Source organism: Pogonomyrmex barbatus, unplaced genomic scaffold (assembly GCF_055798465.1).
Source record: "Pogonomyrmex barbatus isolate J1 unplaced genomic scaffold, ASM5579846v1 scaffold2, whole genome shotgun sequence".
NCBI lineage: Eukaryota > Metazoa > Arthropoda > Insecta > Hymenoptera > Formicidae > Pogonomyrmex > Pogonomyrmex barbatus.
Window position 1 is genome coordinate 22,123,809 of NW_028297116.1, and position 25,577 is coordinate 22,149,385.

Here is a 25,577-nt window from a genome sequence, read left to right on the forward strand (position 1 = left end):
GCGCCTCGCGACCGGCCGAAGGAAAGAGGAAGGCCCAATGAGGAACGGGATACTCGCGAAATGAGATTCCGCTAATGACGAGATAATCCGATTTAATCGACGTCAGGCTCCGGACTGCCTGGAATAACCGACCTCGGTGCTAATGTCAAACGGAGAAATGCATGAATGACGAGTTTCCTCGCGATAAATGGAAAACGTCACGCGGGACGTGTTGCGTCTCCGAAGATGTGATCATTGATCGCGAAGCGACATGACGAATTCTCTAATAATTTTAATGTTGAATAATGACGGTATTGAATGGATATGCGCGGCACCCACATGCTGAATGACGCGTGGGGACATCCGCGCGTTTGTCATTTAATAATTTCTACTCTTGTATTTGTATTCGTAGATTCGTGATTTTTTTTCATTGCTCAGGAAATTACATCAACATTGGAATATTTCGCGTGCATCGAGTTGCATCGTGCGTCAAATCGTGACGTAACTCGCAACGCCTGCGCTGGATCGATTTATTATATGTGCGAAATATCCCGTTAAAAAAAAATCTTTCCGCGAAATCGGAAGTAAAAATTGTGACGGGAAGGAAAAATCTAAATCAACGATTTTGATTATCCGAGAGAGAGAGAGAGAGAGACACGAGTTCGAAATCTCATTATTCTAAATTTTATAATCCTTTCAATTTATTTGATAAAAAATTATTTAAATATACGAAAGAGAGAAGAGTGATCACTGCCTTTAATAAACAAATATAACATTGTTACATTTGACAACTTATAGGAGACAACAACAATAAATTCTGACAGTTTTAACCCTATTTTCACCAAGATTAGTAGATTAATTTTGATTTCGATTAAATTCACCTTCTATTTTTATATAATTCTAGTGGAATTAAAAGGAGATAAAAGAATAAAATAAACCGAGATTAAAGTTCTATATTGAATAGATAGAAATAGGGATTAATTATTGAATCGATGCCTCTCGATTAAAATGTATCATTGATTTCATATATTGTTTCAAAAGTGATAATCGATCTACTTCTTTATTTAGATAATCGACTTTCTTAGCGTCGACTTAAATATTCAAAAGAGTCTGCCACGATGTTGATTGAAATTTCTCGTTGAAAAAAATCAAATAAAAATAACTCGAATATTTCTCATTAGTATTCATTGGCGTAGCCTTTAAAAAGTACTGCTGACAACTTCTTGTTTTTTCACGGAAAGTTCGTGAGAACAACGTCCGACTTTCAACGATCCTAGAGGGTAAACTTGACCTTCGACCCGTACGTTCACCCACAACAAGGACGGCGGAAGTCACGGAGAATTCCATTTCCTACCTTCCCCATTTTAAGGAAGAACGCATTTCTCTTGAACCTTTTAATAAAGATTATGCAATCTCTCCGCTAATTAATGTTACTTTTCGTACTAGCTTCGCTAATTAATAGTAATTTTTATTGACCGTACTTCTAATTATTCAGTCGTAATATATTTTAATTAAGAAAATCTACACAAAATCTACACATCGTATTGAATTCGTTGGACTAATTTTTCATATTTCTTCTTTTACTGTAGGAATTAACATTTTGAAAAAAACAGCGAAATTTCGAAAAAATTTATATCCGTAATGTATATTTTATCAACTTTTAATAGGTAAGCATGAAGACTTTCCTGATAATTTTTTCCTTCTGAGATTCTTCTGAGAAAACATTATTCTCGTGAATGAAATACGCAACATATGAATCGTTTAATTTGAATTCAAATAAGAGACTATTCTCCAGATGGTATGAATAATTACGTATTTTGACGTATGCGTTTATTTTAAATATAACTTGTAGTTTAAACAGATTGTTTATGATTGCTCAAAAATATATAATAGTACGATAATACTTAATCATAGAGATTACTATAATGAACCGTTGACTCGTTATGTATCAGTAAATACCTGTTGTACGATCAAAAATGGGATTATAACTATGTCGGAAATTGTACTCATTAGTATGACACAATCACGTGTCGCTGCATGAACACACGAAAAAAGAAGATACGAGACCATCGTTATCAATAACAACGAGGAGGAAGAACGGAGAGAAGGACGAGGGACTTTGTGTGAAGCTCCAGCGACCATCTGGCGCCGCGGTTGAGTTCCTCAAGTCCAGCATGCTCGCATCCTTAAGGATCAGCGATGCGGAGGAAATAGAAGAGATTAGATTCACGACCGCACGGGCGGTTGATGACAGCCTCGGCCTCCAGGAATAACGAGATCCGGATGCGATTTAACTCGGAAGGTGCAGGAAGGTGTCCATTTTCCATAAATGAACGAAGGGCTTCGGGGATTATCCAGCGGTTCAATTTAATCGCAATCTGAGCAAAGACGACTGCGCGACGATCCTCCGGAGGGGCAGATTCGCAGCCAAATCGAATTAGCTTGAACAACGACATCGCGACGACGACGAAGCTGTGCAGCATTTCGAAGATCCGTCGTCCCACGCGTTCACAATCAACTTTGACTTTTTTTTTTTTTTCCTTCAATGCTTCAGATTGCATACATTAACGCGCAACGTGAGTCCTTGCACACGGGCAAACAATTTCCATTGTGTGACGTTCTCTTCTCAGAAGAGATTCTTCGTAAAGCGTCTCACGACAAAAGTCACGTGTCTTATCTATTCGCCGTCGAAATTCTTTCCTGAAGACTCAAGATTTTGATCGAACGCTGCATTTTCGAAATTTTCCGTGTTCTCACAAAAAATCTCGAAGCACTTGCTTCTATTGAATGTTCTTCTCAAATGCAGATAGACACGATTGAGAAAAACTTATTCCAAATCTTGAATTCTCTAGAAAAATCGATGCTACTTTGCTACTTTGGGATGCTGCCTTTCGAAATTTAAAAAAAATTGGTCATAACGGCATCCAATCGATGTATTTTAAATTTAAAACGCAAAAATATGCGGTCGTGCAAAAAAAAATTTAGTGGATAAAAAGATTCCGTGAGAAAAATAGAAAGGTGGAAGAAACAGCTTTAAAATAAAAATATCAAATAGAAATATATTTTATGCAATGCAATTCGGTGCTATATATAAATTTATTTTATTTTACATTTATTAAGAAAAGGGAAAAGCAAATTAAATTGACCGCTTTTATCAATGTTTCTATTTGCGAATTCTATTAGCGTATATTTATTTTTACTCAAGTATTTTTAAAATGGTCCACATTGTCTGTTTCAAGATAAATCGGCCAAAGGCAAAATTAACCAATATTTGATTAATTTTTTATCTAACGATTCGAAAGATACAGAGAGCAAACCTTGAAACCTTGAAACCGATTCAGCTAAGACGTATGAGGATTCGACGCAAAAATAAACACTTGAACTCCGACCACGAGGCATTCATCATCCGACATCTTTATCGACGTTTTCCCAAGTATTCTTTTCTATAAATAAGGGAGTAAAAAAGTAAATCCGCGATATATCTCCGTCGTACTCTCTTCCACCTTCAACGTTTCGCATTCACCCTCTTTCTCGCGGTACCAAGAACGATCTCGGCAAACGAAATCGTGATCGAGACGAATGTTCTTCAGAATCGAATACGAACCTGGATCTGAGCGCGCTTGACCTCGGTGTAGAGCCAGTTGTCCGTGGAGAAGGCGATCGCCAGGAGAGCAGTGGCGATGATACCGGTTATGGTGGCAAGGGACAGCGTCACCGCGGAGCACGGCATCTTGATATTTTATCTCCGGTATTCTCTCTCTCTCTCTCTCTCTCTCTCTCTCTCTCTCTCTTCCTCTTCTTCGTCGTGCCTTCGGCCTCGCTCTTTCTCTCTTTTTCTCTCCCGTCTCTTCCGTTAGCTTCACCTCGCACTCACCGCGATTACGTGGTGGTTACTGCTACCGACTGTACGCGGGCATCCGCGCACGAGGAAGGAGAGACTGCCACGAAGCGCGCGACGAAGAGGAAGGCTGGACCGCGCTCCGGAGGTTTTGGAGAACGCGAAAACGTCTATTTCTCTTTCTCTCTCTCTCTCTCTCTCTCGACCCTACGGTTGGATCGGCGGGGGATCGGAGGGGGATTCGGCTGGCCTCCGGATGATATATCCGCGTATCTGGCCGTCCTTCAGGATGCGCGCTCCGCCGCGATGCACATCACACCACCATTCCTGTCGCAACGGCAACGATACTAACGGCTCGACTCCCGACTCGCCTCGAAGGAAAGCCAGCCGGAGAGCCGGCCGAGAGAGCAAGGAGAGAGAATCGGATCCCAGGTGGGGATGGACTCGTAGCCTCGGGCAGGTATATTACCTGTGTTTTACCCAGGCAGCGGTGCTCAACACGAGCGACCTGTTGCCGCGTTGCACCTGGCGCCGACGGGAGAGAGGGAAGGAGTCCCGCCGAGTCTCGTCCCGTAGGAATTCCTGAGGATGATATCGCTTGTACCGATCTCGGACGTGCCCCCGCCCGACGTCGCCGCGGAGACACTTTTGTCATCCACACCGCGAATCCGAAACATACAGCAATTATTGCCGACGTGTTCCGATCACGATGCCCGACGTCCGAAAGCGATCGCACAGGAGAAACGCAACGCTCGATATCAAATTTCTATTAAACATCAGAGATTGGATTCCTTGAGATTATTTCTTGTTATCACGCCTCGCTGTTGAAAATCGAGTCATTAGCTTCACTCGGATTTCCTTAGGATCTCTTAGGAGATACATATTTCTACGATCGCAGTTTTGGTAACGGTATGATAGTTGTCGAATGTACACATTTCACGCGGAGATATGTGTTTATATGTTGATACCGTCGTGGCTACGTGTGAGAAAATCCGCTTGGGATCGGTCGAGGTAAAAGCTTAGGAAAGTCACGCATGCATTCAATGAAATGAGAACAGTTTCTTCGAGGCTATGTACCTGCTCCTGCCTCGTCCTCTGCCTCTGCGGCAAGCGATCCCACCACCATTGTGAGATAAAGTCGGCGTAAACGCCGAGGAAAAGCATAGAATTCCTTGCATTCTGCGTACTCTCGGATCGCTCGTGATTTCGCAGGGTGTCACCGCCGAGATCAGAAATGTTGCTCTCCGCTTTCGTAGACTCTATTAATTTCTTAAAAGGAAACGCAGATTTGTCACGCAGATTTGAATAGAAAAATATAGTCATGAAGTTGCATTTGCGGAGAAAATGAGCCGGTTGCGTCCATCACCGTAATGGAATTTCAAATTTCGGTCAAAATAGTTTTGTGATTTCCATGCGGACTTGGAAAAACATTCTAATGTAGATTTATAAATACATTTTCAGAACTGTGATTTAACCTGTATAGAATATTTAAAAGAATATTTAAGTTGCAAAATTTAATTAGGCAAAATTATAACGAATAATATTATAAATTTTATATCAAAGTATCAATCACCCGGCAAATAATTAAACGGAAATTTATAAATTTAATCTTGTATTTTTTGCGATTTTTATTACATCATACCTTTTGAATTGAAACTTTCTCTTTTTTAATACAATTATGAAAGTCCATATTATGACTTTAATTAATTTTATTTAAAATTTTATTTAAAATTTTATTTAAAAATATTTTTTTCTCCCTTGCAATTCTCATAAAACATTATAAAACATCCAAAATGTAGGAAAGATTTCTATAAGGCAATGAAATCGTTGCACATGGATATTTGAATAATATATATATATATTATAAAATTATTACATATAAATATTTTAATATAAATATATACATATATCATAACTTAATATTTAGTATCTAACGTATATAAATATCACAATTTAGAGAAACATTAAAATATGTTAATTGTACTTCAAAATAGAAGGATCGTAAGGCGTACCTTGGAAAGGTGATCCTTTTGCATTCCATGCTTGCTTCAAAGTAGCTTCCATTTTCTATAAATGTGATATTATTTATAAATTGTTAAAATAAATAATTTTCAATATGAACATACTGTGTGTGTGTGTGTGTGTGTACACACACACACACACACACATGTATATATTATGAACGAGATATAAATAATTACAATTTGTTCAGATGTTGGTTTGCCTAAGACTTTCTGTTGATGATTCCACATCAATTCTTGCACTTTCATTTGTTCTTCTGGCGCCATGTCATCAAAATGTTTCGAACAATCAATTTTGTTTAAATCAATTTTTGGTTCGTCGATTATTAAGGCTTCCCACCATCTCTCTGCAGTCTTTTCAAGATGAATCTATAAATATAAATGAATAAGTAGACATTAAAAATTAGATAAGTTTAAGGACATATTTCAAAACGTTATATAGCTTATATGTAATAAACACACATTAATATGTTTTCCTTCGATACTCCATATAGATTCATCTCTTCGAATTTTAAAACTAAGTTTGCCATTAAAAATGTTATCCCATTTAGAATCCACTGATGAAGTAGAAGACTTTACATCGATTTTAAGTTCATTTGAGCTTATGTTGATCTTGACCGTGTCTTTGGATGCTTTTACATGTTCCGGTATCTTTACAAGTACATCTAAATCATTGAGAGTCTGAGTCCAAATATAATTATCCCTCACAGCTCCATTATAACTGTCGGATATGTGATCTACTTTGGATGATTGTACACAGGATGATTTAATATTATCAAATTCGTTACACGAGCTAATTTCAATTTCTTGCTCAACTGGAGGAGTAAATTTGCATTCTTCATTTTGTATCAAAACTGATTGATTTGATTGTATGCTTTTTGTATTATCATTTACAGATAATGTCTTCTGTGAAGTCTTTTGTAAAATCGATTCATCTTTCCATTTATACATAGCATTTAAAACAAGTTTCTCCATTATTCCTGATGGAAAGCCTAATTTTTGCTCTGAGTTTGCTTCGACATAAAAATCTGTACTGTTGCAAAATGATATCATATAAAAAAGAAAATTTTATTATTATTTTATTATTCAAAATCTGCAGGATTCAGCAGAATGTTTATTTATATTAGATGTTTTCTAAGTTGAGGATTATTCTTCTAAATCTAAAAGAACAATCTTAGCACAAAACTTCTAATAGATGCAAAATAGACATTCTGCTGAATATGATCATTAATATCTTCAATACTCACCATCTATATAAAAATCCAAAAAAGGCATCCAAGAAGTTACTAATATTCTTCTCTTCACGAAGTATATGCAAAAATATTTGATCATGATTGGACCCCATAATTGGATAAAAAATCTCTACAAATGGTTTGTTTTTTGTAACTGAATTAGTGTATACTCATTATATTAAGATGAAAAATACATATATATATATATATATATATATATATATATATATATATATATATATATTGACAAAGGAAGCTAGAAGATTCTAGTGCAGTCCAATGAACAGAAAACAAACCTAAAATTCTATACGGCTATTTCGTCCGTCGTTAAATATATTTAGAAATAAATAATTCAATTGTTTAGTCAAAATTCAATTATCGTTTCTCGAGGCGGCCCAGCGTCTAAAAAATATTTGGAATAACCTCTGCAGTCCGATAATATGTGTTGTGCGTTGAAAGTAAAAAAGCAATTAACGCACTTGGACAAAAATCTTTCTCTAAACTTGCTGGAATTCAAATTTATGCAGAAAATCGCCGGTCAATTGTTTAGAAGATGCGGCTCTTCAAGAAGCATTAAGTGATAACTCCATCGAGGTCTTCAAAGTGCACTGATCACATGCATTTAAAATGAAATAGACCTAATTTAACATTGAAGAGAAGAAGAGAGAAAATGAAGAGTGCAAAAAGTACCTAGAACAGGACAAATTTGTTTCTTCTTACACTTTCTGCACTTTAAGCGTTGGAGAAAAAAGGAGAGAAGATGAGACGTGCAAAAGATCGAATTCTGAAGCTTTTATCTCTTTCAACAAGATGGCGCGCTGTATATTTTTATCATCTGATACTCTCGGAAATGTCAGACAGCTGACTTTTGCAAACAGCTGTCTTTAAACAAAATAGATCCAAGCTTCACACTGTTGTCAGTAACGTCATGAAAGAATTCTTGCCGCCTGTTATTGAATGAAATCAAGATTAGATTAGATGTGATTGAAAATAACATTTAAGTCTGCTGCTAAATATTATTTAAGAAATTGTGCAAAAATTCGTCAATTTAACTGTAGTAAGAAAGCATTAAACAATTCAATTCGCGATAATTCACGATATCTTGCTGTAATTGTGAATTATATCGAGGTAATCATTTCATTGAAAAACCTAACCTTCATTCGATAATATACCATGGCAAATGTTCCCGGTTTCACGTTGGAAACTGCAAAAGGTACATTCACATTTTCAGAAAAAAATATTTTTAAAGTTGTATATTATTATAATTCATTTTGTGTGTATATAATAAATCTAGAATTATATAAAATATACAAGTAGATATTTTTTCTTCAGCTATACTAACGGATATTTTGACTGCATTGAATACACCTGAGAATTTGCAAAAATTAGCAGAGGCAAAAGAAAATTCTGGCAACGAGATGTTAAAAATGATGCAGTTTGTTTTTCCACTGGTAACACAAATTCAAATGGATGTCATAAAAAATTATGGTTTTCCAGAGGGAAGAGAAGGTACATGGATTAAGAAAAATGATATTGTATATTTAATAAAAATGAGATCGTTAAATTATATAATGAATTAATCCTTGTATGTACATCAAACAGGGACTGTACAATTTGCACAGCTTATTCGAACTTTAGAAAGAGAGGATGCCGAAGTGGCGCAATTACACAGTCAGGTCCGTTCGTACTTTCTTCCACCAGTTAGGATAAATTCTTCAACTGAAGCGTCTCTTTAGATCGAAAGAGAAATTCATACGTAAACTTATTTTAAAAAATAATGTTCATACATCATACATCATCTTTACCTTAAGATTATATTAAGTTGGAATAAGGATTCATGCAAGTGAAGAAAAAGATTATTATAAAAATAAATAATAAGATATATATCTGTTTTTTTGTTATACATTTTTTTTAAATATTTTGATTAAAATTTTTCGTCATCTGAAGTCTACATATCCTAATAAGAGAATTTTTATGCAAAGATAAATGATATCTTTCTTTTATCGAAGAATTAGTGAAAATATCTTTCTACATTTTTTATAGAAAAATTTTGAATGTTTAAATATATAGATTCCGAATAGTGTAATCAAATCTGCATATACAAATCTTTTAGAAAAAAGGAATTTAAATGTTTAATTTGAGAAAACTTAAAAATTTTTATATTTATTTGTATAATATTAATAAGTATATCATTATAATCTACTAAAATATATAATATTTATTTATATAAATGTTCTTTGAATTCTTTTTTCTGCAATTACATCAGCTCTAAAAGCTAAACAAAAATATTCCACTGTTCGCACAGAGATGAAGTTACATACATCATGATTTATATGTTTATATTATAAATCATTACATAAATAAAATATAGGTAAAAAAGAAACAGATCTATGTAAATAAAATCAAAATATACAGGATGCTGTGGTATGTCATCCTATATTTAACAGGCACGATAACAAGCTAGTATAATCAGTTATATTTTCAAATCGTTCAAGACAATGATTGTATAATTAAATCTCTACGCGTTATCATACGTATTATACATTTTTTAACTTCATATCCTGGCGAACATTTGGACAAATACATATTAAATATACAATTTCACTCAAATAAGCAAGTATGTTAAAATTGCATAAAGCCAACAGAAATTATAAATTTAACGATAAATAATACATTGGAATTATTTGCTCGACGTTTACTTAGAATAGCTTGAATCGTGCAACTTCTGATTTGGATTAGAGACAAGCAAATATATGGTTCCCCCTTTGTCAATACTCGGTATATACTGACAGAATTCTCCTTGTATAAAACTATAAAATCCGTCACTATCTTGAAGAAAAAGATGCTGAGATGCAGAACTTCAATGAAGTTATTTAAAACAATTTTCTTTTTAATTTATGCCAATATCATTTATAAGTGGACATGTATCAAAATAAATAATATCATCATACAATATCAAAACACTATGCATGATATAGGTAATAGCAAGTCTAAAATTAAAAAATTGAAAAAGATAACTCAGCAAATTTTTCCACAAACACATACGAGAAAGACGAGCTTTTAAAGTCCTATGTGTCCAAGACTACAAGTGGGGAACGATATGCTTTAATGTATATACATTTCTTATATGAATCAAGATACGTTTTGTCTTTATATGTTAAAGAAATCTGATTTGTATTCTCGTCATGCGAATTTAAAAAACATGGGTAGGCAAAAACTTTTCTTATAGACTCGTTATAAATTTATCCTACGAGCGATGGGCTCTTATATAACTGCGTTCGTTGACGCAGATATTAAAGTGGATTAGAAATAACGCGTTATTTCGATTTAAATATCGATCCTCGAATACGATAGATATAATTCTTATCGCTCTTGAGTTTGATTCTTTAGCTATGCCAAATCTCGCATGAGCGTGCTCACGGTCGATTGAAACCGAGAATTTAGGTGGTAAAAATAATTATGAATTAGTGTTCGTATCATTTAGCATGAATGCTACTTTCACAATTGCATTTTTAGAAGTGCCTCGGTGTGTGCCATAGGTCGCAGTATGTCATTTGTGAATGGCCAGCTATATAAGAATACAGCTATGCAAGAAATTCGTGTACATTTTGTAACACAGTAGCTGCCCGCATTACAGATTATGTATTAGAAAGCAAGCCACAACATCGAATTTTTTTTACAGACCATAATCGACACATCTCTAAGCGTACAACGGCGAACGAAACTCTGTTCATTGAAATGATGCTTTTGCAAATTACACGATTACAGTCTCACGATCTCGTTTTTCCCTTTTTTTTTTTTACTATAGAAAACGCGTGTGTACAAAAAACGCATAAAATGATCTCGACGCCAGCATTACATTTACATTCTTTCCCAATGATGTGAAGCGGTATTGCTGAGCAATCTCTCCCTGAATTGATTCATACATAGAAAATAGATCATATAGAGAAAGGAGCGTGTATAAAATCTAGTCGTACTTTGGGATCGCTTAAGCTTTCAAAGTTAAAACATGATTTATGTGTTGTACCTTTTAACCACCCAACCGTCACTTAATTACAAATATTTCACACTTCTACTAGTTAATTGTTTAAGTGATTACCCCACAATAAACTTTAAAAAACGAGTAGTACATGCAAAGGAAAGTTAGAAAAAAAACCGAGAGAAGAAAAAGAACTTGTACAATGAGCATAAGTGCGCTGCAATATAATCCGTCGAAAAATAATGCTTTAAGCTACGAATAAAAATTCATTGATGGGGATTGTTTCCTCTGCCTTTCTATTGGTCTTACTCACGTATCTCCCTGCCCATAATTGCTATAAGTAAAATCATATCTTCCTTTTTTTATTATTAACCGAAATCTATACCGTAATAGAGTTACATGTAGCACTGCAGATCACGTTTCGCGGGATGCAGTAATTGCGAAGTTCTCTCGATTGATCGATCAGGCTACGAGAGGAATGGATTAGCCGTAGAAGTTGTATTCGCTGTCCATGGATCCTGTCGAATCTGATTAATTGTAGGACGGGGTGGTGGCGTCACAGTTGCGAATGGATTTGCTGAATATGACATGGTTGCTGCAAAATCATTCATGTACATTCGTTTGTTAGTATAAAACAATTCATATTGCTCGTAAAAACAGTTCGATCATTTAAACGCTTCATTAAATCAATATCAAAAACCTATATCAATATCTTGAATAAAAACAAAGAAATGTTTTTCTGTGATCTGGAAATAGAAAGAAATGATTACATATATAAAATATACATTTTGTCTTTTTTTTCTTTTATACGATAAGATTTGTTTTTATTTCAAGACGTTGATTTTAATTTTTAATTTATATGATTATTCGATATAGCTTAATATTTGTTGACTCATTCCACATAAACAAATGCACATTATATTAAAAAAAAAATAATAATAATAATCGCGAAAATTGAAAATATCTAAAGAATAACTTATTTGAAAAAAAAAAAGAAATACTGGAATATTGCGAGATATATATTCGGAGAAAGATTCAAATCACAGTACTCTTATATAAAAAATAACGCACTTGACACAATATATGAAAGACACTATTGTAACAAGCATAGTAATTACATTGCACATAATAGCCACCATGCATTCATGCCATACTCATCATTGTTCTTGATACTCACGAACTTATTTCCAATGAAACGCTATTTTGTAGACATAGAGTATGTTACAGCATAAAATATATTTTCTTTTTCCATGATATTTGATTTTCGCTGAATGTTAATTAGATTTTGTTTTTAATAATTTATAATACTATAGAAGATATATATCCAAGCGATATATGTGAAATATATCTTGAATACTGGACTTTTCTTTCTCGACACACATGTATCTTCTAATTGCAAGTGAAAGCTTACCTGCAGGCGCGGGAGCCGTTGGTTTAATTGCCGAAGCGCTGACAAGATTATCCAGATTGACGAGCGCAGAATTCTCTCCTAAAAAGGATTGCGGTGTCTTTTTCACGGCACCAGTGCTGGTAGGCAGAGTTTCAGCCATGCCTCCCAAATCGAATGGATCTCCTCCGGATGATGCCGTACCACCTATTTTATCATATCATAAATCATATAACTTCATTACATAACTTCATAAATTTATGTTGCATAAAAAGCTTGCACGATTCAATGATTCAAGTACCGTTATTCACTGTTTGTGGACTAGTTCCGAGTTTTCCTCTGTTGGTAATCACGTCAAATTCATCTAAATCGCTGAGAGGACTCGTCGCGGCGTTACCGTTATTTTGAGCGGGAAAGTTATTGAAGCCCGGTCCTGTGCCGTTGAAACCATTACTAGTGCTGAAATTGGTAGTGGCCGAAGTTACTGGCAAATTGAAACCTATAGTCTGAGGAGGCTGTATCGCAAAGCCAATGTTATGTGTCAAGTTTGAATTGTTGAAAGATGGTGATGAGGATGTCATGCCATCCTGGGCCGGCTATAAAAAGAGAATTTCAGATTAATCTTCTATGAACGTTGCAGAATTTGAAGAACTTTGAAGGACAAGTCTGTATTACCTGCACCTTGTTCGTTTCCGATTCAGTAGTAGTAGTTGACGGAACTGGTGACCAAGGATCATTTGTACGAGGAGGAGATACGACTGTAGCGGGAGATGGGGCAGGTGCACGCCACGGATCGATAGTGGCAGCTGTAATTAAATTGTAATTTGAGTCTAGTCAAAATATTCATTGAAATATTGCAATGAAGACTATTTAAATGAAAACCGAAAGTAAGTATATATTCTCTCTTGTTAAGAATCCAAATATTGTGCTTTGTGAGAAAAATGGTGAAAAAATTAATTGATTGTACCTGAGGAGTCTGAGAATTATCGGAAATCGTCAAAGACATAAGTACATGTAAAAAGAATATAAATATTGGAATTAAATGGGGGAAAGTGTAATCATGTAAGAGTATGTCAGAATAACGCAACTCACTTGGTCTTTGCGGAGGAACCGGTGTCCACGGGTCTACCGGGGGTGACGTAGTATTTGTTGTTGGAACACTCCACGGATCGTTCTGTGGCTGTAAAACAAGCACGCTATTATTTTTTTCCATTATTTCGTTAATTACTCCATTAAGATGATATTCCATGCTATTTGCGCTCTTTTAAATGCATATTTAACGTCCTCTTAACATTCGTCGGGGACATACCTTATACATATGAAATTCAGATAACTCCAAAGACTGCAGTGCATCATGCAAAAATTTCGTGTTATCATGCAAAATGCAATTTATCGAATTAGAACGGTAGAATTAGCAAGTACCTGTGGTCTAGGCGGTGGTGCTGTTATTGGAATGCCCCAAGGATCGGTTTGTACAGAAGAGCCGCTGGCTTCTCCCAAATTCACATCGAGTAAATCCAGCATATGGCTTTGCTTCTCAGATTGCGGGGCTCTGAAATTCATACATGTGGCATTGTCCCCGTAAACGCAAGGTCGGATATTTTTTTCTATATCAAATTACTAGATTACACTGGATTCCGCTGACCACTCACTTAAAGTCTTGCTGACTCTGACTAAGAGCTAACTGTAATCTGACATCATCGCTGCGTCTTCTTTGTTCTTCCTGCTCCGCTTCTTCTCTAGACATAGCCAAGGCCAACTGCAGTTGTAATTCTTCCTCTCCTACCGTCTGTGGTCTTGCGGCTTCCAATTCCGCTGGAAAATACATTTGTTGTCTTAATTCTTACGTTAAATGATTAACGTATGAAAAAAAATAAACAAGATATGATAAGAAAATTTAGATTAAGCATATAAGAATTATCTCTCGTCCTAATTGAAGCGATTTTAATTTGCAAAATTCCGATTAAAAGAAGCTACAAAATACTAGTGCTTATATATTATGAAAAGAAACTCACTCGCACGTCTAGCTGTTGATTCGGATAAGTGACAAGGTTCCCAATCTTGAAACTGAAATAGAATAATTCATAAATAAATAGCATTTAATGATCGATCAATAACTCACTACTCACATCACTGCTGACAGGTGACATCGTGTCCAGACCATCACTTCCAAAACCACTAACTGACTGTGCAAATCTTTCTTTTGCTTTCAATGCTCTAGCTCGCTCATTTCTCAATCTCTCGTCGTCTTTTAATAAGGCCACTAATTGTTTTGCTTTTTCTCGCACGTTAATTCCTTGATCTTTATGTCCATCCATGTATTGAAAATCTATACAAAAATATAATAGGACTGTTAAAAAAATTTATAAAAAAATTCATATTGATATATTATTTTTATATTCTATTAATGTACAGAGTATTAATTTTAATAATATATAACAAATATGAATGCTTAATTTCATGTATATTATGAAATAAAATTTCAATTATTTTTACCTTTCAAGGTTTGGATGGCAAATATATTTTCTTTGCACTGTTGCGCTACCTTTTCGCTTCCCGTCTTGATAAGATATTCTAAGAGAACTAAGGCTTTGTATACATGTCGCCAATTTTTCCCATGATCGTTCAATCTTTTCCATAGCATTTGCATAATTTCCGTAAATGCTACAACATTGTATGTTAAGTCGGCAATTTCTGCCATAAGTGTACTACTTGGACCCCAGGGATCATTGCTGGTAGCTTTTCGTACAGCTTTCTGTATGTGAGAAAAGATATCAATTATCTTAAATAAGTGAATTTAAAATTTTCAAACGTGTACTTTTATCAACTCTTTTTTATAATGTCTTTAAATACTTTTATCATTTTATTAATGATGAAAAGCAATATCAAAAATTTCTAAGAAAGTATAATCACCTGAGCATTACTGTAGTTATGGGCGAGATTCATAATATCTCGCCTAATACCTGCTAAATTCACCTGCATGACGTCTTGCCCTTGTCTTCTCATCTAAAATATCATTGCTATATATTACTCAATTGTAGTATTGTGTATCTTAATTGTAGAAACCCATATTTATTATCTCATTTAATCCAAATGCAAAAGAAAAAAATGTATTATATCGTTCTGTAATGTAATTATATCGTTCTATATAAAAACGAAATGAAGGTTACAGGATCTATATTCTGTAAAAACTTATAGTCTTTCAAAAATCTATAAATCGTTTAACCTTAATTAATCTTTAACATAGTCTATAATTGCTATATAAAAATAATAGCAGGTCAATCATGACGCAAGTGGCGTCTGATAATAAATATGGGTATTTTGCTTACATGGAAGCCATGCAATTATAAGTATGCATTATTTTAATCATTACAAATCTAATGACATTAGTACCAAATTTCAGTAAAGTACAATTGCAAATTAGTTATAGAGAAGGTTTAGATCTAAAACTAAGGCATGCACGTTAATTAAATTATTTATAACAAATAACACAAAGAAAAAATAATTTGCTAAAAAGGGATTATTATATATATTATATAAAATAAAGATTAAAATAAAAGATAAATACAATTATATTACATACATATTTTTATAATTACATTATAAAGTTATAAATATCGTAATATAGTATTCAAATATTTAACAATTGTACATAATCAAATACAAAATTATATCATATCACTAAGCGAAAAAAAGATATCATTTATATTTATCATAGTTTTACTTTAAAATTTGCTCTTTTTAACACACAGTTCGCTTCATTTGATTATTCAATTTTTTTTAAAATACGCCTTGATAATACGGCCTTTACATAAACATAAAAAGTCATTAAGTTTTAAATTAAAAAAATATTTATCTATATATTTTTTAACGCTATGTACAAATTTATTTTTTGAGATGTGCCTATATAAATTTACGATTAAATTACCGTCTGTTTCTCTTCCTCTCTATCTTATCTCTGAGATAAGTATTATTTATAGGGCTACATGGAATAAAGTAGCAAAATTTAAAACGTATTTCACGTTTAGGTAACATAAAATATAGTATTTAATGCAATACTGACTTGCATAATGTACATTTGTTCATTATCAGCTTTACTAACTATTATTGTCGCGTCATTTTTTTTCGGTAAAAATTGCAAATCAACAAAGGGGCATCATGACAAAAAAATTGGAAAAATAATGAAAATAATCCGAATATATGTATAAATATCACATAACACACATAACAATAAAACTCCTTGTAAAAAGTATTCATCAGATTATTTTTACAAAGATTGGCACAGGTATTATTTACTGTGGGACACAGAAATTCTTCTAAATGGTACGTTCTGACATCGAGTATCGTGTTATTGCGAGTGGGTACAGCTGTTAATTCAACAGTCGTGAAACATTATTGAAATTTACCTTCTGCATCGCCATTCTTCGACTAATGAAATATGTCGTTGGGGTTGTTGATGAAGAGCTCTATAGGTATTGCCCAGAAATATAGAAAACTTCCGAATACTCCGAATCACACAACAAAAGGCTGGACTATCAGACGGCACGGTAAATAAATACGTGAAATTGTTATATAAGAAAGAAAAACACTATCACACACCTTAAATGCATGATATGTTATTCTGCGCGCGCAAATGATAATGACGCATTAATTTGTTAAAATATCATGGTGGTATTATGCAAATGAATATTACATGAATTTTTTTTTCTGGTAAGTCATCTCAAACGGATTCTCCGTGATTGATTATGTGCATATGTGCGAAAAAAAAGAGAAGAGTAATGCATACGTGTTTGATACGCTTGTGAATTGCTGGTATGACAAAAGGTTATAACAATGACAGTAATTGAAAATTAAAAAAAAAATAAAAAAATAAAAAAATATTGCGTTTTGTTTTTAATAGGCACAGCTCATTAATTTCCTAAAACTTTCATGTATAATAATAATAATAAATTTCCTACAATCTTCAAGTTATATATTATAACGCGATTAGTGTATTGCCAAAAATATATCGCTATAAAAAAATCTTGTTTTAACAGTTTATTATTAGTTTATTCATCTCGTCATTGAGAGAACGTCGAGGGTAATTTCACGTACACACAATCAAATATCGATTTAAATAAAATGATACTGACTTATGGTCTTTTACCGTTTGAACGAGATTTCAATTTAAGAGCACGAAAATTACTATTCACTCTTCCCGTGTTCCTTGAAATCTTCGACAAGCAAATCGTTAAATCGGGAGAGAGCAAGGACTGAAATTAGCCTCCTGGTATGTATGTTCGACCTACAGGGAAGGGACCTATTGTCAACTGACTACCCCCTATTTACATGAGTGCATGCGAAAAGCTGGTAGGGAATCACTTACACTGACGGAGGTAAAGATGCACACCTTCCTTTAACGAGAATCGTGAACTGCTCCTCTGGAAAAAAAAAAAAAAAAAAAAGAAGAAGAGTTCCTGTTGTATGTCGACCGCTTATCTTATCGCGGCGCTGTAATTTTATGCCTCATCGGCGCATTGTTATCAATCTTCTGCCACGATAATTAGTATGCAAGAAAAAAGAGAGTTCTCTTCCTGTGCCTTGAGATTTCTAACTTGAGAACTCCAGGGAAACATTTCACGGTGTCATTGCCCCTTTCTTTCCGAGATGACGGTCTGAGATCCTCGACAGCATCCGTTATGTCTAACAGATGATATCGGCGTCGTGTCGTTTAAATATCCTATCGCTCTATTAATCACCGCTCGCTTTCACGACGGCAACACGTCTTCTCCCGAGCGTCGAGCGTGACTACGCAAGTAACGTCATTCACAATCGCGTTTGCGGAAAAGTATGGAATGTAAACAGCCCGCGATGAGAGCCAGGGAGCGTTATTTCTACCACCACGGAACTATAGCGAGCACCCAGATTTTCTTTGTCGGGCTTCCTTCCGTCATGTGTTAAGAGCATTATACATATAATTGGCCGTGAAAGTATCGATCATTGTCTTCGCCGACTTGGCTGACGGCTGATTTTTCTATCTCCTGCACAGTGAGCTCACTTTCTTTATTTATCCAGAGTATAAACAATCCGCGATCGACGTACCGCGGAAAATCTCTCGCTCAAATCTCAAGGCACAACTCGAGAGCCGAGATTCGCGGGAAGCGCGATTCACAGACGTCATCGGGATCTAAATCGTCGAAATCCTGGACACTCCCCGCTTCGATGATCGGATCCGAAGCGAGGATCTAAAAAGCGTAAAGTGAAGACGCGAGGTGCGCGTGTGCGGAGGAGAGCCGACGGGGGGATGGCGCAGGCAGGAAATTATTGCTATTGTACAATTGTTGCTAAATCTAGACGTCGAGTGTCGAACGGCTTTGCCGAGTCGGAGCTCGGGACCGCGTCGACGATCCTCCTCGACCTCCTCGCACGCGCGCGCATGAGGGGGAGCGAGCGGTCGGGTCGGGACGACGCGGCGAGCGGCACGACGGGGACGACGGACGCGTGCTCGTCCGTTCCACTCCGGCCGCGACTGGCGGAGCGCGTTGTCGCGCGCCGCGCATCCGCCCGCACCGAGGGGTCCTTCCTCGCCGCGCGTAGCAGCAGAACCGAATGGACGTATATGTGTGCGTGACACGTCAATCTCGCGAGGTGTCGTATCCCCCGTTCACGGCCTGAGTTCAAGTCAAACCGATGACAATGACGACAATGACGATAATAACGACGATAATGACGACGGCGGGTGCGGGCGCGGCTCCCGTTTTCCTCGCGGATATATTGTCGCGTTCACTAGTCCGAACGACACGACGATGATGATGATGACGATGACGACGACGATGACAGCGATGACGGTGACGACGGCAGGACTCTCGTACTCACCTTCCGGATGCACGGATGATATCACTCGGGAATTTGGAAACGCGGGGCTCCCTCGAGAGCGAAAACGGGAAACGGGGACAGAGATGAAATAATGTAAGACACTTATGACAAGTCCATTCACAGGCACTGACGAATTGTACGATTGCAGAGCAAGATGGCGCTCGAAAATATTTCCGCTTACGAGCCCGCCGCGCCCGCGCAGAGCGTCTCCGTTCCCCTCCGATGTCCACTGATTTCTACGAATGTAAATTAACTTTAATCTCTCAGCTTAACTTATTTTTCATCTTGTTTTTAGTTCTAAAAATTAGAAAGAGATAAAAAATAAATTGAACTGTGATTCAAGTTAACTTACATACATTAAAAATAAACATGAATCTCGTTTCTCTAGTATCCATTTTTATTAGTGTTTCATTTCAATCCCAGTAAAAAATTTTTATGCGAGAACATGCGAATAGAATGAAGTCGAGGAGAAAAGAACATGTATAAATATACATAAATATATAAATATATACAATATATATTCCATATATATTCTTATATGAAAAATTTTTCACCAGAATCTTGATTGAATTTATTTTTTTTCTAACTTTTAAAATTAAAAGAAGATAAATTGTTATCAATTGAATTGAGATTAAAATTAATCGATGACAACGAAGCTTGTCGATTACAGTCCATTCAAACTTTCAATTCGAATTCTCTGGGAATCCTGCTACAGATTTTATATAATTTTAATTTCTTTTCTCATCGACTTCATTCTATACACATAATTAATGCTGAAAAATATAAGATTATATAGTAGAGAACAATTATTATTATTTCTTCGTTTTATATGTAAAAGTAGAAGTTTCTACATTGATTAGCGAAGGTCTCTGTAGTTGAAAGTATCATCACAAATGAAGAGAACACGATTGTTTCTCTTTATTCATCGTTACATTTATAGTAGACTAGATCGAGTTAACAATATTCGAGTGCTTTGTTTATGTCGCAATCCAATTTTGCCGTTACAAAGTAATCACAACTTACGCTACACCGCCTGAATCGTTGCCTGATCGTGCACTGCGCGGTATGCATATATGTCTAAGTTAAGGCACGATAAATTAAAATTGCACTCAGAAAAAAGATTCCGAGGGCAACGTTGTCTCCGCGGTGAAGTCCAAATTAATGAACAATTTACACATATAATATCTTAGGACAATATTCAAACATTTTCATTCAATTTGAAGATACGTCGTTTAAAGTTTAAAAATATTTTCATGAGCCATTGTATGTGAGACATCGTCATAATGTGATCATTAATCAATTTCAACACCATCAGCCGCTTCAATAAGCTAAACTTCGTAAAAGAAACGATATATTGAAAACATATATATATGTCATTATCTACATTTTTGTAATGCAATCAATTTCCGAGAACTTTTCCGCAACTTTTCCTCATACATCTCATACTTTTAAACACTTAGAATTACAAATGCACGTGACAGATATATATATATATATATATTCTATTTATATAATCTACATCATTGCAATAAATATTAATTTTCAAGTAATCGCGCTAATAATGGTTCCATTCATAAAATACGACAGTTCAAAAAGGATTTCACGTGTGCTATTTATCTCGACAACTGAATGTTAAAATTCTGTATCGATACGTCATAATTCATAAGCAAATAATTCGACAGAAAAAAGAAGGTGACTTCGTGACTGTCATATCATATGAAAGCGTAAATTTTCCTCGCGAGGAAACGTTCAATTTACGCTCAATTTCTACATTATTTTATATCATATAGTTTCAAGATTTAAAATAGAAAGCGTAATTAGCTTTAAATCAATATAAATATAAGTGCATCAATCAAATGCAATCAAAGTGCATTTTTTATAATCCAAAAGAATATCTTACAAAATATAACTATCTACAAATATAATATTTTAACAAACATTTGGTTTCAGCATTATGTCATTTCTTGTGTAATACTTTCATTCATTATGCTGATACAGCACTCCACGATGAAATATACATAACTTAATTATGTCGAGCGATAGTTACTTGATTGTAAGCTTCAAATATCTTTAATCGAACTGGTCCTATTTCAAATTTAGGCACAGTTTAATTTCAAGAAAATATAATTATGAAAATCCTATCGTGTGTGTTGTGCGTGTATGATACACATAACAATACTGAAACTTAGTTAAAAACTATTAAAAGATGACTATCCTTTAATAAGAAACTTTCGATTTTTTACTCTATCATATTTATCCGTATTTTAATTTATGACTAACAAAAATCAGCGTTGTTGGCCAGAAAAATATTCACTCGTCCTGTATGATCGATAAAATTATCCGTATTGATGGAATTATACTCATTTCGAACAGAAAAATCATTCCTAGTGATATTCCGTAGTTGGAGTCACATTGATCATGTCAGCGGTGCTAAAAAAAAAAAAGAGAGATATGAATAATTGTGAAAGAAAATTTGCAAGTGATTTTCTTTTTTCGGCTTGCTAATGAAATAAAACCCAATAATAAAAAAAGCACAGGGAAAATCAAGAAGTTCCGAAATGTGATCAAACATGTAAATCAGAAATATATACTTTAGCAAATTTAAATAAATGTTTTCCTTTAGGACATGCGACATGCTTTTTACAATATACATTAAATTCGAATTGGATTGGAGTCAGCATTATTTTTTGACGGAAAAAAATTTCCGTAATGCTGATTTTTTAAAGCTATTGCAAAACTTGTATCTCAATTTTCACTCAATTTTATATATCAATATCATACACAAAAATGTGAACAAGCGCATTGCTTATTTCAAAATTTGATGTCTAAAATTCATATACGTATAAATATACATAAAACACAGAAATACACAAAATAAGCACATAACAAAATCTATTTGAACAAACAATTTATTACAATTATATAACAATTATATAAATTGTTTTATCTTTCTATTATTTATATACCTATTACAGTTATATAAATAAATCAACAACGTTGTATTAAAATTACTTCTATTATTTAATAAAAAAAATTGAGAAATAGAGCAGGAAAAATGCAGACAAAGCATACAATACACGAAATATGACCAGTCGCACCATTAGCAATTTTAGCGATCGATTATTAGCAGAATTTCTGCTTGAAATCTCTTTGTATTATTTTGTTAAAAAAAAAAAAACAAAAACAAAACAAAAAAAAACTATATTCAATTACACTGACAATTTCTTGACATTCTATATTGGAAAAATGCTAAAACTTTGTTCGATTGATCATATTTCATCAAGGCAACATTTCACATATCAATTATAAAGGCTAGACATAAGACAATATCACAAACACTTACAAGAACATACATTGGTGCTCTAAGAATATTTTCTTGTAGTCGTCTTTACATTAGTTTGCTGTATAACATATATCAGATGTTATATTATGACTCACATTACGAAAAGAATATATTAATTATATATCTCTGTGTCGATCTAATTCCAGAGATTATCTTAGCTAAATCACAAGTGATTACATCATTGCCACATATTAGATTGTGCATTCTTGGTATTATACAAAATTTTGTGAACATATATCTTAATTCTTTATATGATTGTATTTATTACTTTGCATTAATGTTTCCCTTCACCATATAGAGGATGTTATTAAATAAGTTATTAAATAAGTTTTGTTATTTAGACGGACAAGTGAAAGGGATAAAAAAATGTGTTAAAATATTTTTACCTCTTAGAACATTTAATATGTATAATAAGTAGTGCTACACCTAGTAGTAAGCACAAACTTCCCACAACAATGTAAGCGATACCAAGGAAAGGATTCTTCCCTCCTAGAAGTGAGGTCGTACTTAAAATCATCTTTTTCTTCCCATGGAAAGAGGATACTGAAAATGCTGAAAAAAATATCAGATCATTACTTTCAATTTTCTCGTTTTACATTTTAGATTAAATATATGCGAAAGATATTAACTTTTAATTCTTAAATTTACAATCATAAATAATTTATCATGTTTCAATTTGTTTAGATCACTTACAATATACAACATTAAGGGAATAGTTTCCTGCAAGTAGACCATTTATAAAACCATCTTCAGTATGATCAACTCTACGATAGAGTTTTCTAAAAGTAGGCAATGCAGCAGTTCTCATCCATACAATTAAATCCTCATTTTGGAAACCATTGTTACTCTCATCATATTTATCCAATTCGTAAATGGATTTAGTCCAATTTTTAGGCTTAGCAAAACCTTTGAATGCTTCTTTTAAATTTGGATATCCTTGTGGATTTTTGAATTTGATATTTTTATCAGATGGCCAAGCAATGCCAGTTTTTAATAACGGTACAGGCTTATTATGCTTTGAGGAGTACAGCGTCAACTCATCACTAAAAAGTGAATTTGCGATAGCACCACACGGAGCAATGGGAATTTTAGTATCATTCACTTCTTCATAGGCGAATGGTTCACAATCACTCGAAACAGTTTCACTTAGCTCTCCCAACAGCTGACTGTCGTCTCGAGATTTCACATATCTACGATGATTCTGATAGAAATTTGTCAGGCCATAATACATGTAAACTTTGCCACCAAATTCTACAGGCAGCTCAAAATTTATCTCGCACTTGCATGTTCTAGTTGGATTCATCGCAATCACATCTGCACATTTCATAGGCAACCCATTTACATCAGTAATATTAGTAGAATTGCAATTGGTATAATCGATGATGTGTTCCTTAACTTCATCAGAAAAATAAAGCAATCCTATACCAACTGGTATAAATGCAACTCCTATCACAAAGAAAGTCGGTAGAACTGTACCAGCTGTAAGTATTGGTTGCCAGGCTGGTAAACGCTGCTGCTTAAATGCACTGTCTGTATATAGATAAATTAAATCACATATTAATATTCAGGTGTTATGAATATACTAAAAAAATATATATATAATATCAACATGAAATAAATGTTTCTTTTTCTAATTTTTTCGGATACTGTCTATAACTATATGCTAGCAATTCCTTGATAATGATAATAAAATTGCTTAGATAATAAGAAGAGTTTAAGATAATTTTCTATAGATCAATATATCCTTGCATTATCTTTTGGAGATTTTTATTCTCTCTTCTATAATAAAATACTTAAATTATGATCGACAAAAAAATAAATGAAAGAAATGAAATATTATACAAATATATCTTCGCATCATCTCAGAGATTTTTATTCATTCTTTCGTGAAACATTTTTCATAATGAAATACCCAAATTGTTTCACAAAAAATAAATCAAAGAAATGAAATAATATATTATTTACAATAACTATATAGTTAATGCATTTTATAAGTGAACTATACATAGAAGCATTTTCATAAATGTTGATTGGTTGACTAATATATGATTTTGCAATTCTCTTCTGTTAACTTTAAAAATATATAAAATTAAAAATTTTATAATTTTAACGAAAATAACTAAATAATCAAACTAGTTCGCAATGTATTGTTTAAAGGAGTCAGAGGATGATAAAATTGTATTCGAACTTGTCTCGTTGTCATCGTTCATCGAGTAAAATATAGGATGTCTCGGGGAATCCATCGGAGGGGAATTCGTCGACGTGGTTGCTAAATCAAGATCTTTTAGCTTCTTGCTCTTTAACGATCGCTGAAATGCTCACCCGATGGTTTTTTTGATTTAGGCACCGCATCGACTTCGCTGATGGACGTCATGATTCAATGACACCACCAACACTTGACAGATCTCAATAAATTGTGTCGAAATGAACACATCAATTACTGCGAAATCCAATCATTAGTGCTCGTTTTCATTGGACGAGCAAAGGTCAGTACGTATGTATGTCTGATACATAAGGTCAATAGGTACGTTCAGCAGACTGTTGTACAACTGTTGAATAAAACCGGCGGCACACGATGCTTTTTTGGCTGCTGAATTGCTTGTGTGCTCCTGTGCTGGCTATTTTGCTGGCTATTATGCTGGAAATTGTATAGCCTGCTGGCTGGTCTGCTGGATTTTTATGATAAATCCGGTGTTATTTTCTTGCGTGGTCTTGTGCTGGCTCATTTTGAAAACCAATCAAGAAACAGTTTTAGATCACGTGATCAAAAATTCCGTTTGAATATCATATATTCTATCATTCCTTTGCTGCAATTTGTCAAAGTAGAAGAAAATAAATATGAAATATACGAAAGAAAAGAATAAATAAATAAATAAATAAGTAAATAGATAAATATATCAAGTGCCTTCTACAAAATTCTAGCTGCTCAGCCAGCACGAAAAC

General features: G+C 34.2%; 5 protein-coding genes and 1 long non-coding RNA gene across 17 annotated transcripts in view; 2 read left to right on the forward strand and 4 right to left on the reverse strand.

Annotated features, from left to right (window-relative positions):
• Nucleotides 1–4,203, reverse strand: part of LOC105430200 (uncharacterized) — a 25,766-nt gene extending 21,563 nt beyond the window's left edge. Inside the window, exon 1 of one of the 2 annotated variants that reach the window (XM_089077358.1) lies at nt 3,584–4,203. In XM_089077358.1, the coding sequence (XP_088933484.1) occupies nt 3,584–3,709 (126 nt within the window). In that variant the 5' untranslated portion in view covers nt 3,710–4,203. The remainder of the gene's footprint in view (nt 1–3,583) is intronic. The other variant, XM_089077357.1, reaches the window with a different exon arrangement.
• Nucleotides 4,204–5,657: 1,454 nt separating this feature from the next.
• Nucleotides 5,658–7,722, reverse strand: LOC105430199 (nudC domain-containing protein 3). 5 transcript variants are annotated; one of them, XM_089075925.1, is made up of 6 exons: nt 7,550–7,720; nt 7,367–7,472; nt 7,086–7,198; nt 6,301–6,871; nt 6,019–6,207; nt 5,658–5,884 (listed from the first exon to the last, which is right to left on the reverse strand). In XM_089075925.1, exons 3-6 carry the CDS (start codon nt 7,181–7,183, stop codon nt 5,792–5,794), a joined length of 951 nt encoding a protein of 316 aa, XP_088932051.1. In that variant the 5' UTR covers nt 7,184–7,198; nt 7,367–7,472; nt 7,550–7,720; the 3' UTR covers nt 5,658–5,791. The 5 variants fall into 5 exon arrangements, with proteins under 5 accessions (XP_088932051.1, XP_088932054.1, XP_088932053.1 ...); XM_089075928.1 differs by lacking the exon at nt 7,367–7,472 and having other exon boundaries at nt 6,301–6,866; nt 7,086–7,200; nt 7,550–7,722; XM_089075927.1 differs by having other exon boundaries at nt 6,301–6,866; nt 7,086–7,200; nt 7,367–7,721.
• A 133-nt stretch (nt 7,723–7,855) lies between these two features.
• On the forward strand, nt 7,856–9,301 carry LOC105430198 (protein C10). The gene is made up of 3 exons (XM_011643628.3): nt 7,856–8,283; nt 8,403–8,579; nt 8,673–9,301. Exons 1-3 carry the CDS (start codon nt 8,244–8,246, stop codon nt 8,804–8,806), a joined length of 351 nt encoding a protein of 116 aa, XP_011641930.1. The 5' UTR covers nt 7,856–8,243; the 3' UTR covers nt 8,807–9,301.
• On the reverse strand, nt 9,269–19,440 carry lqf (epsin homolog lqf). Of its 5 annotated transcripts, none has more exons than XM_089075922.1 (15): nt 19,292–19,440; nt 17,802–17,856; nt 16,843–16,968; nt 15,350–15,442; nt 14,933–15,191; nt 14,566–14,765; nt 14,452–14,503; nt 14,089–14,251; nt 13,859–13,988; nt 13,529–13,616; nt 13,112–13,242; nt 12,738–13,032; nt 12,461–12,643; nt 12,227–12,247; nt 9,269–11,644 (listed from the first exon to the last, which is right to left on the reverse strand). In XM_089075922.1, exons 3-14 carry the CDS (start codon nt 16,855–16,857, stop codon nt 12,231–12,233), a joined length of 1,626 nt encoding a protein of 541 aa, XP_088932048.1. In that variant the 5' UTR covers nt 16,858–16,968; nt 17,802–17,856; nt 19,292–19,440; the 3' UTR covers nt 9,269–11,644; nt 12,227–12,230. The 5 variants fall into 5 exon arrangements, with proteins under 5 accessions (XP_088932048.1, XP_011641924.2, XP_011641927.2 ...); XM_011643622.2 differs by lacking the exon at nt 12,227–12,247 and adding an exon at nt 13,404–13,412; XM_011643625.2 differs by lacking the exon at nt 12,227–12,247.
• Nucleotides 19,243–19,681, forward strand: LOC148936756 (uncharacterized). The gene is made up of 2 exons (XR_016139007.1): nt 19,243–19,384; nt 19,440–19,681. It is a non-coding gene; the product is annotated as an uncharacterized LOC148936756 (long non-coding RNA).
• A 398-nt stretch (nt 19,682–20,079) lies between these two features.
• On the reverse strand, nt 20,080–25,118 carry CDC50 (cell cycle control protein 50A). 3 transcript variants are annotated; one of them, XM_011643615.3, is made up of 5 exons: nt 24,823–24,963; nt 23,328–24,164; nt 23,021–23,186; nt 22,635–22,692; nt 20,080–21,721 (listed from the first exon to the last, which is right to left on the reverse strand). In XM_011643615.3, exons 1-4 carry the CDS (start codon nt 24,875–24,877, stop codon nt 22,680–22,682), a joined length of 1,071 nt encoding a protein of 356 aa, XP_011641917.2. In that variant the 5' UTR covers nt 24,878–24,963; the 3' UTR covers nt 20,080–21,721; nt 22,635–22,679. The 3 variants fall into 3 exon arrangements, with proteins under 3 accessions (XP_011641917.2, XP_011641918.2, XP_011641916.2); XM_011643616.3 differs by lacking the exon at nt 22,635–22,692 and having other exon boundaries at nt 24,957–25,118; XM_011643614.3 differs by lacking the exon at nt 22,635–22,692.
• Between the last annotated feature and the right edge of the window lie 459 nt (nt 25,119–25,577).

What these genes read in the sequence shown, in the direction of transcription:
- lqf (XM_011643622.2), bottom strand. An exon ending in TGTCACCTGTCAGCAGTGAT is followed by an intron (nt 14,504 to 14,565) that starts GTGAGTAGTGAG and finishes ATTCTATTTCAG; the next exon opens with TTTCAAGATTGGGAACCTTG. An exon ending in CGGAAACGAACAAGGTGCAG is followed by an intron (nt 13,033 to 13,111) that starts GTAATACAGACT and finishes CTCTTTTTATAG; the next exon opens with CCGGCCCAGGATGGCATGAC.
- LOC105430198 (XM_011643628.3), top strand. Translation starts at nt 8,244, where the DNA reads ATGGCAAATGTTCCCGGTTTCACGTTGGAAACTGCAAAAG. An exon ending in CACGTTGGAAACTGCAAAAG is followed by an intron (nt 8,284 to 8,402) that starts GTACATTCACAT and finishes TTTTTTCTTCAG; the next exon opens with CTATACTAACGGATATTTTG. An exon ending in TTTTCCAGAGGGAAGAGAAG is followed by an intron (nt 8,580 to 8,672) that starts GTACATGGATTA and finishes TACATCAAACAG; the next exon opens with GGACTGTACAATTTGCACAG.
- LOC105430199 (XM_089075926.1), bottom strand. Translation starts at nt 7,183, where the DNA reads ATGGGGTCCAATCATGATCAAATATTTTTGCATATACTTCGTGAAGAG. An exon ending in TCGAAGGAAAACATATTAAT is followed by an intron (nt 6,208 to 6,300) that starts GTGTGTTTATTA and finishes TTATATTTATAG; the next exon opens with ATTCATCTTGAAAAGACTGC. An exon ending in AACCAACATCTGAACAAATT is followed by an intron (nt 5,885 to 6,018) that starts GTAATTATTTAT and finishes TCACATTTATAG; the next exon opens with AAAATGGAAGCTACTTTGAA.
- CDC50 (XM_011643614.3), bottom strand. Translation starts at nt 24,877, where the DNA reads ATGGATTCCCCGAGACATCCTATATTTTACTCGATGAACGATGACAAC. An exon ending in GAACGATGACAACGAGACAA is followed by an intron (nt 24,165 to 24,822) that starts GTTCGAATACAA and finishes ATCTATATACAG; the next exon opens with ACAGTGCATTTAAGCAGCAG. An exon ending in TTCCCTTAATGTTGTATATT is followed by an intron (nt 23,187 to 23,327) that starts GTAAGTGATCTA and finishes TATTTTTTTCAG; the next exon opens with CATTTTCAGTATCCTCTTTC.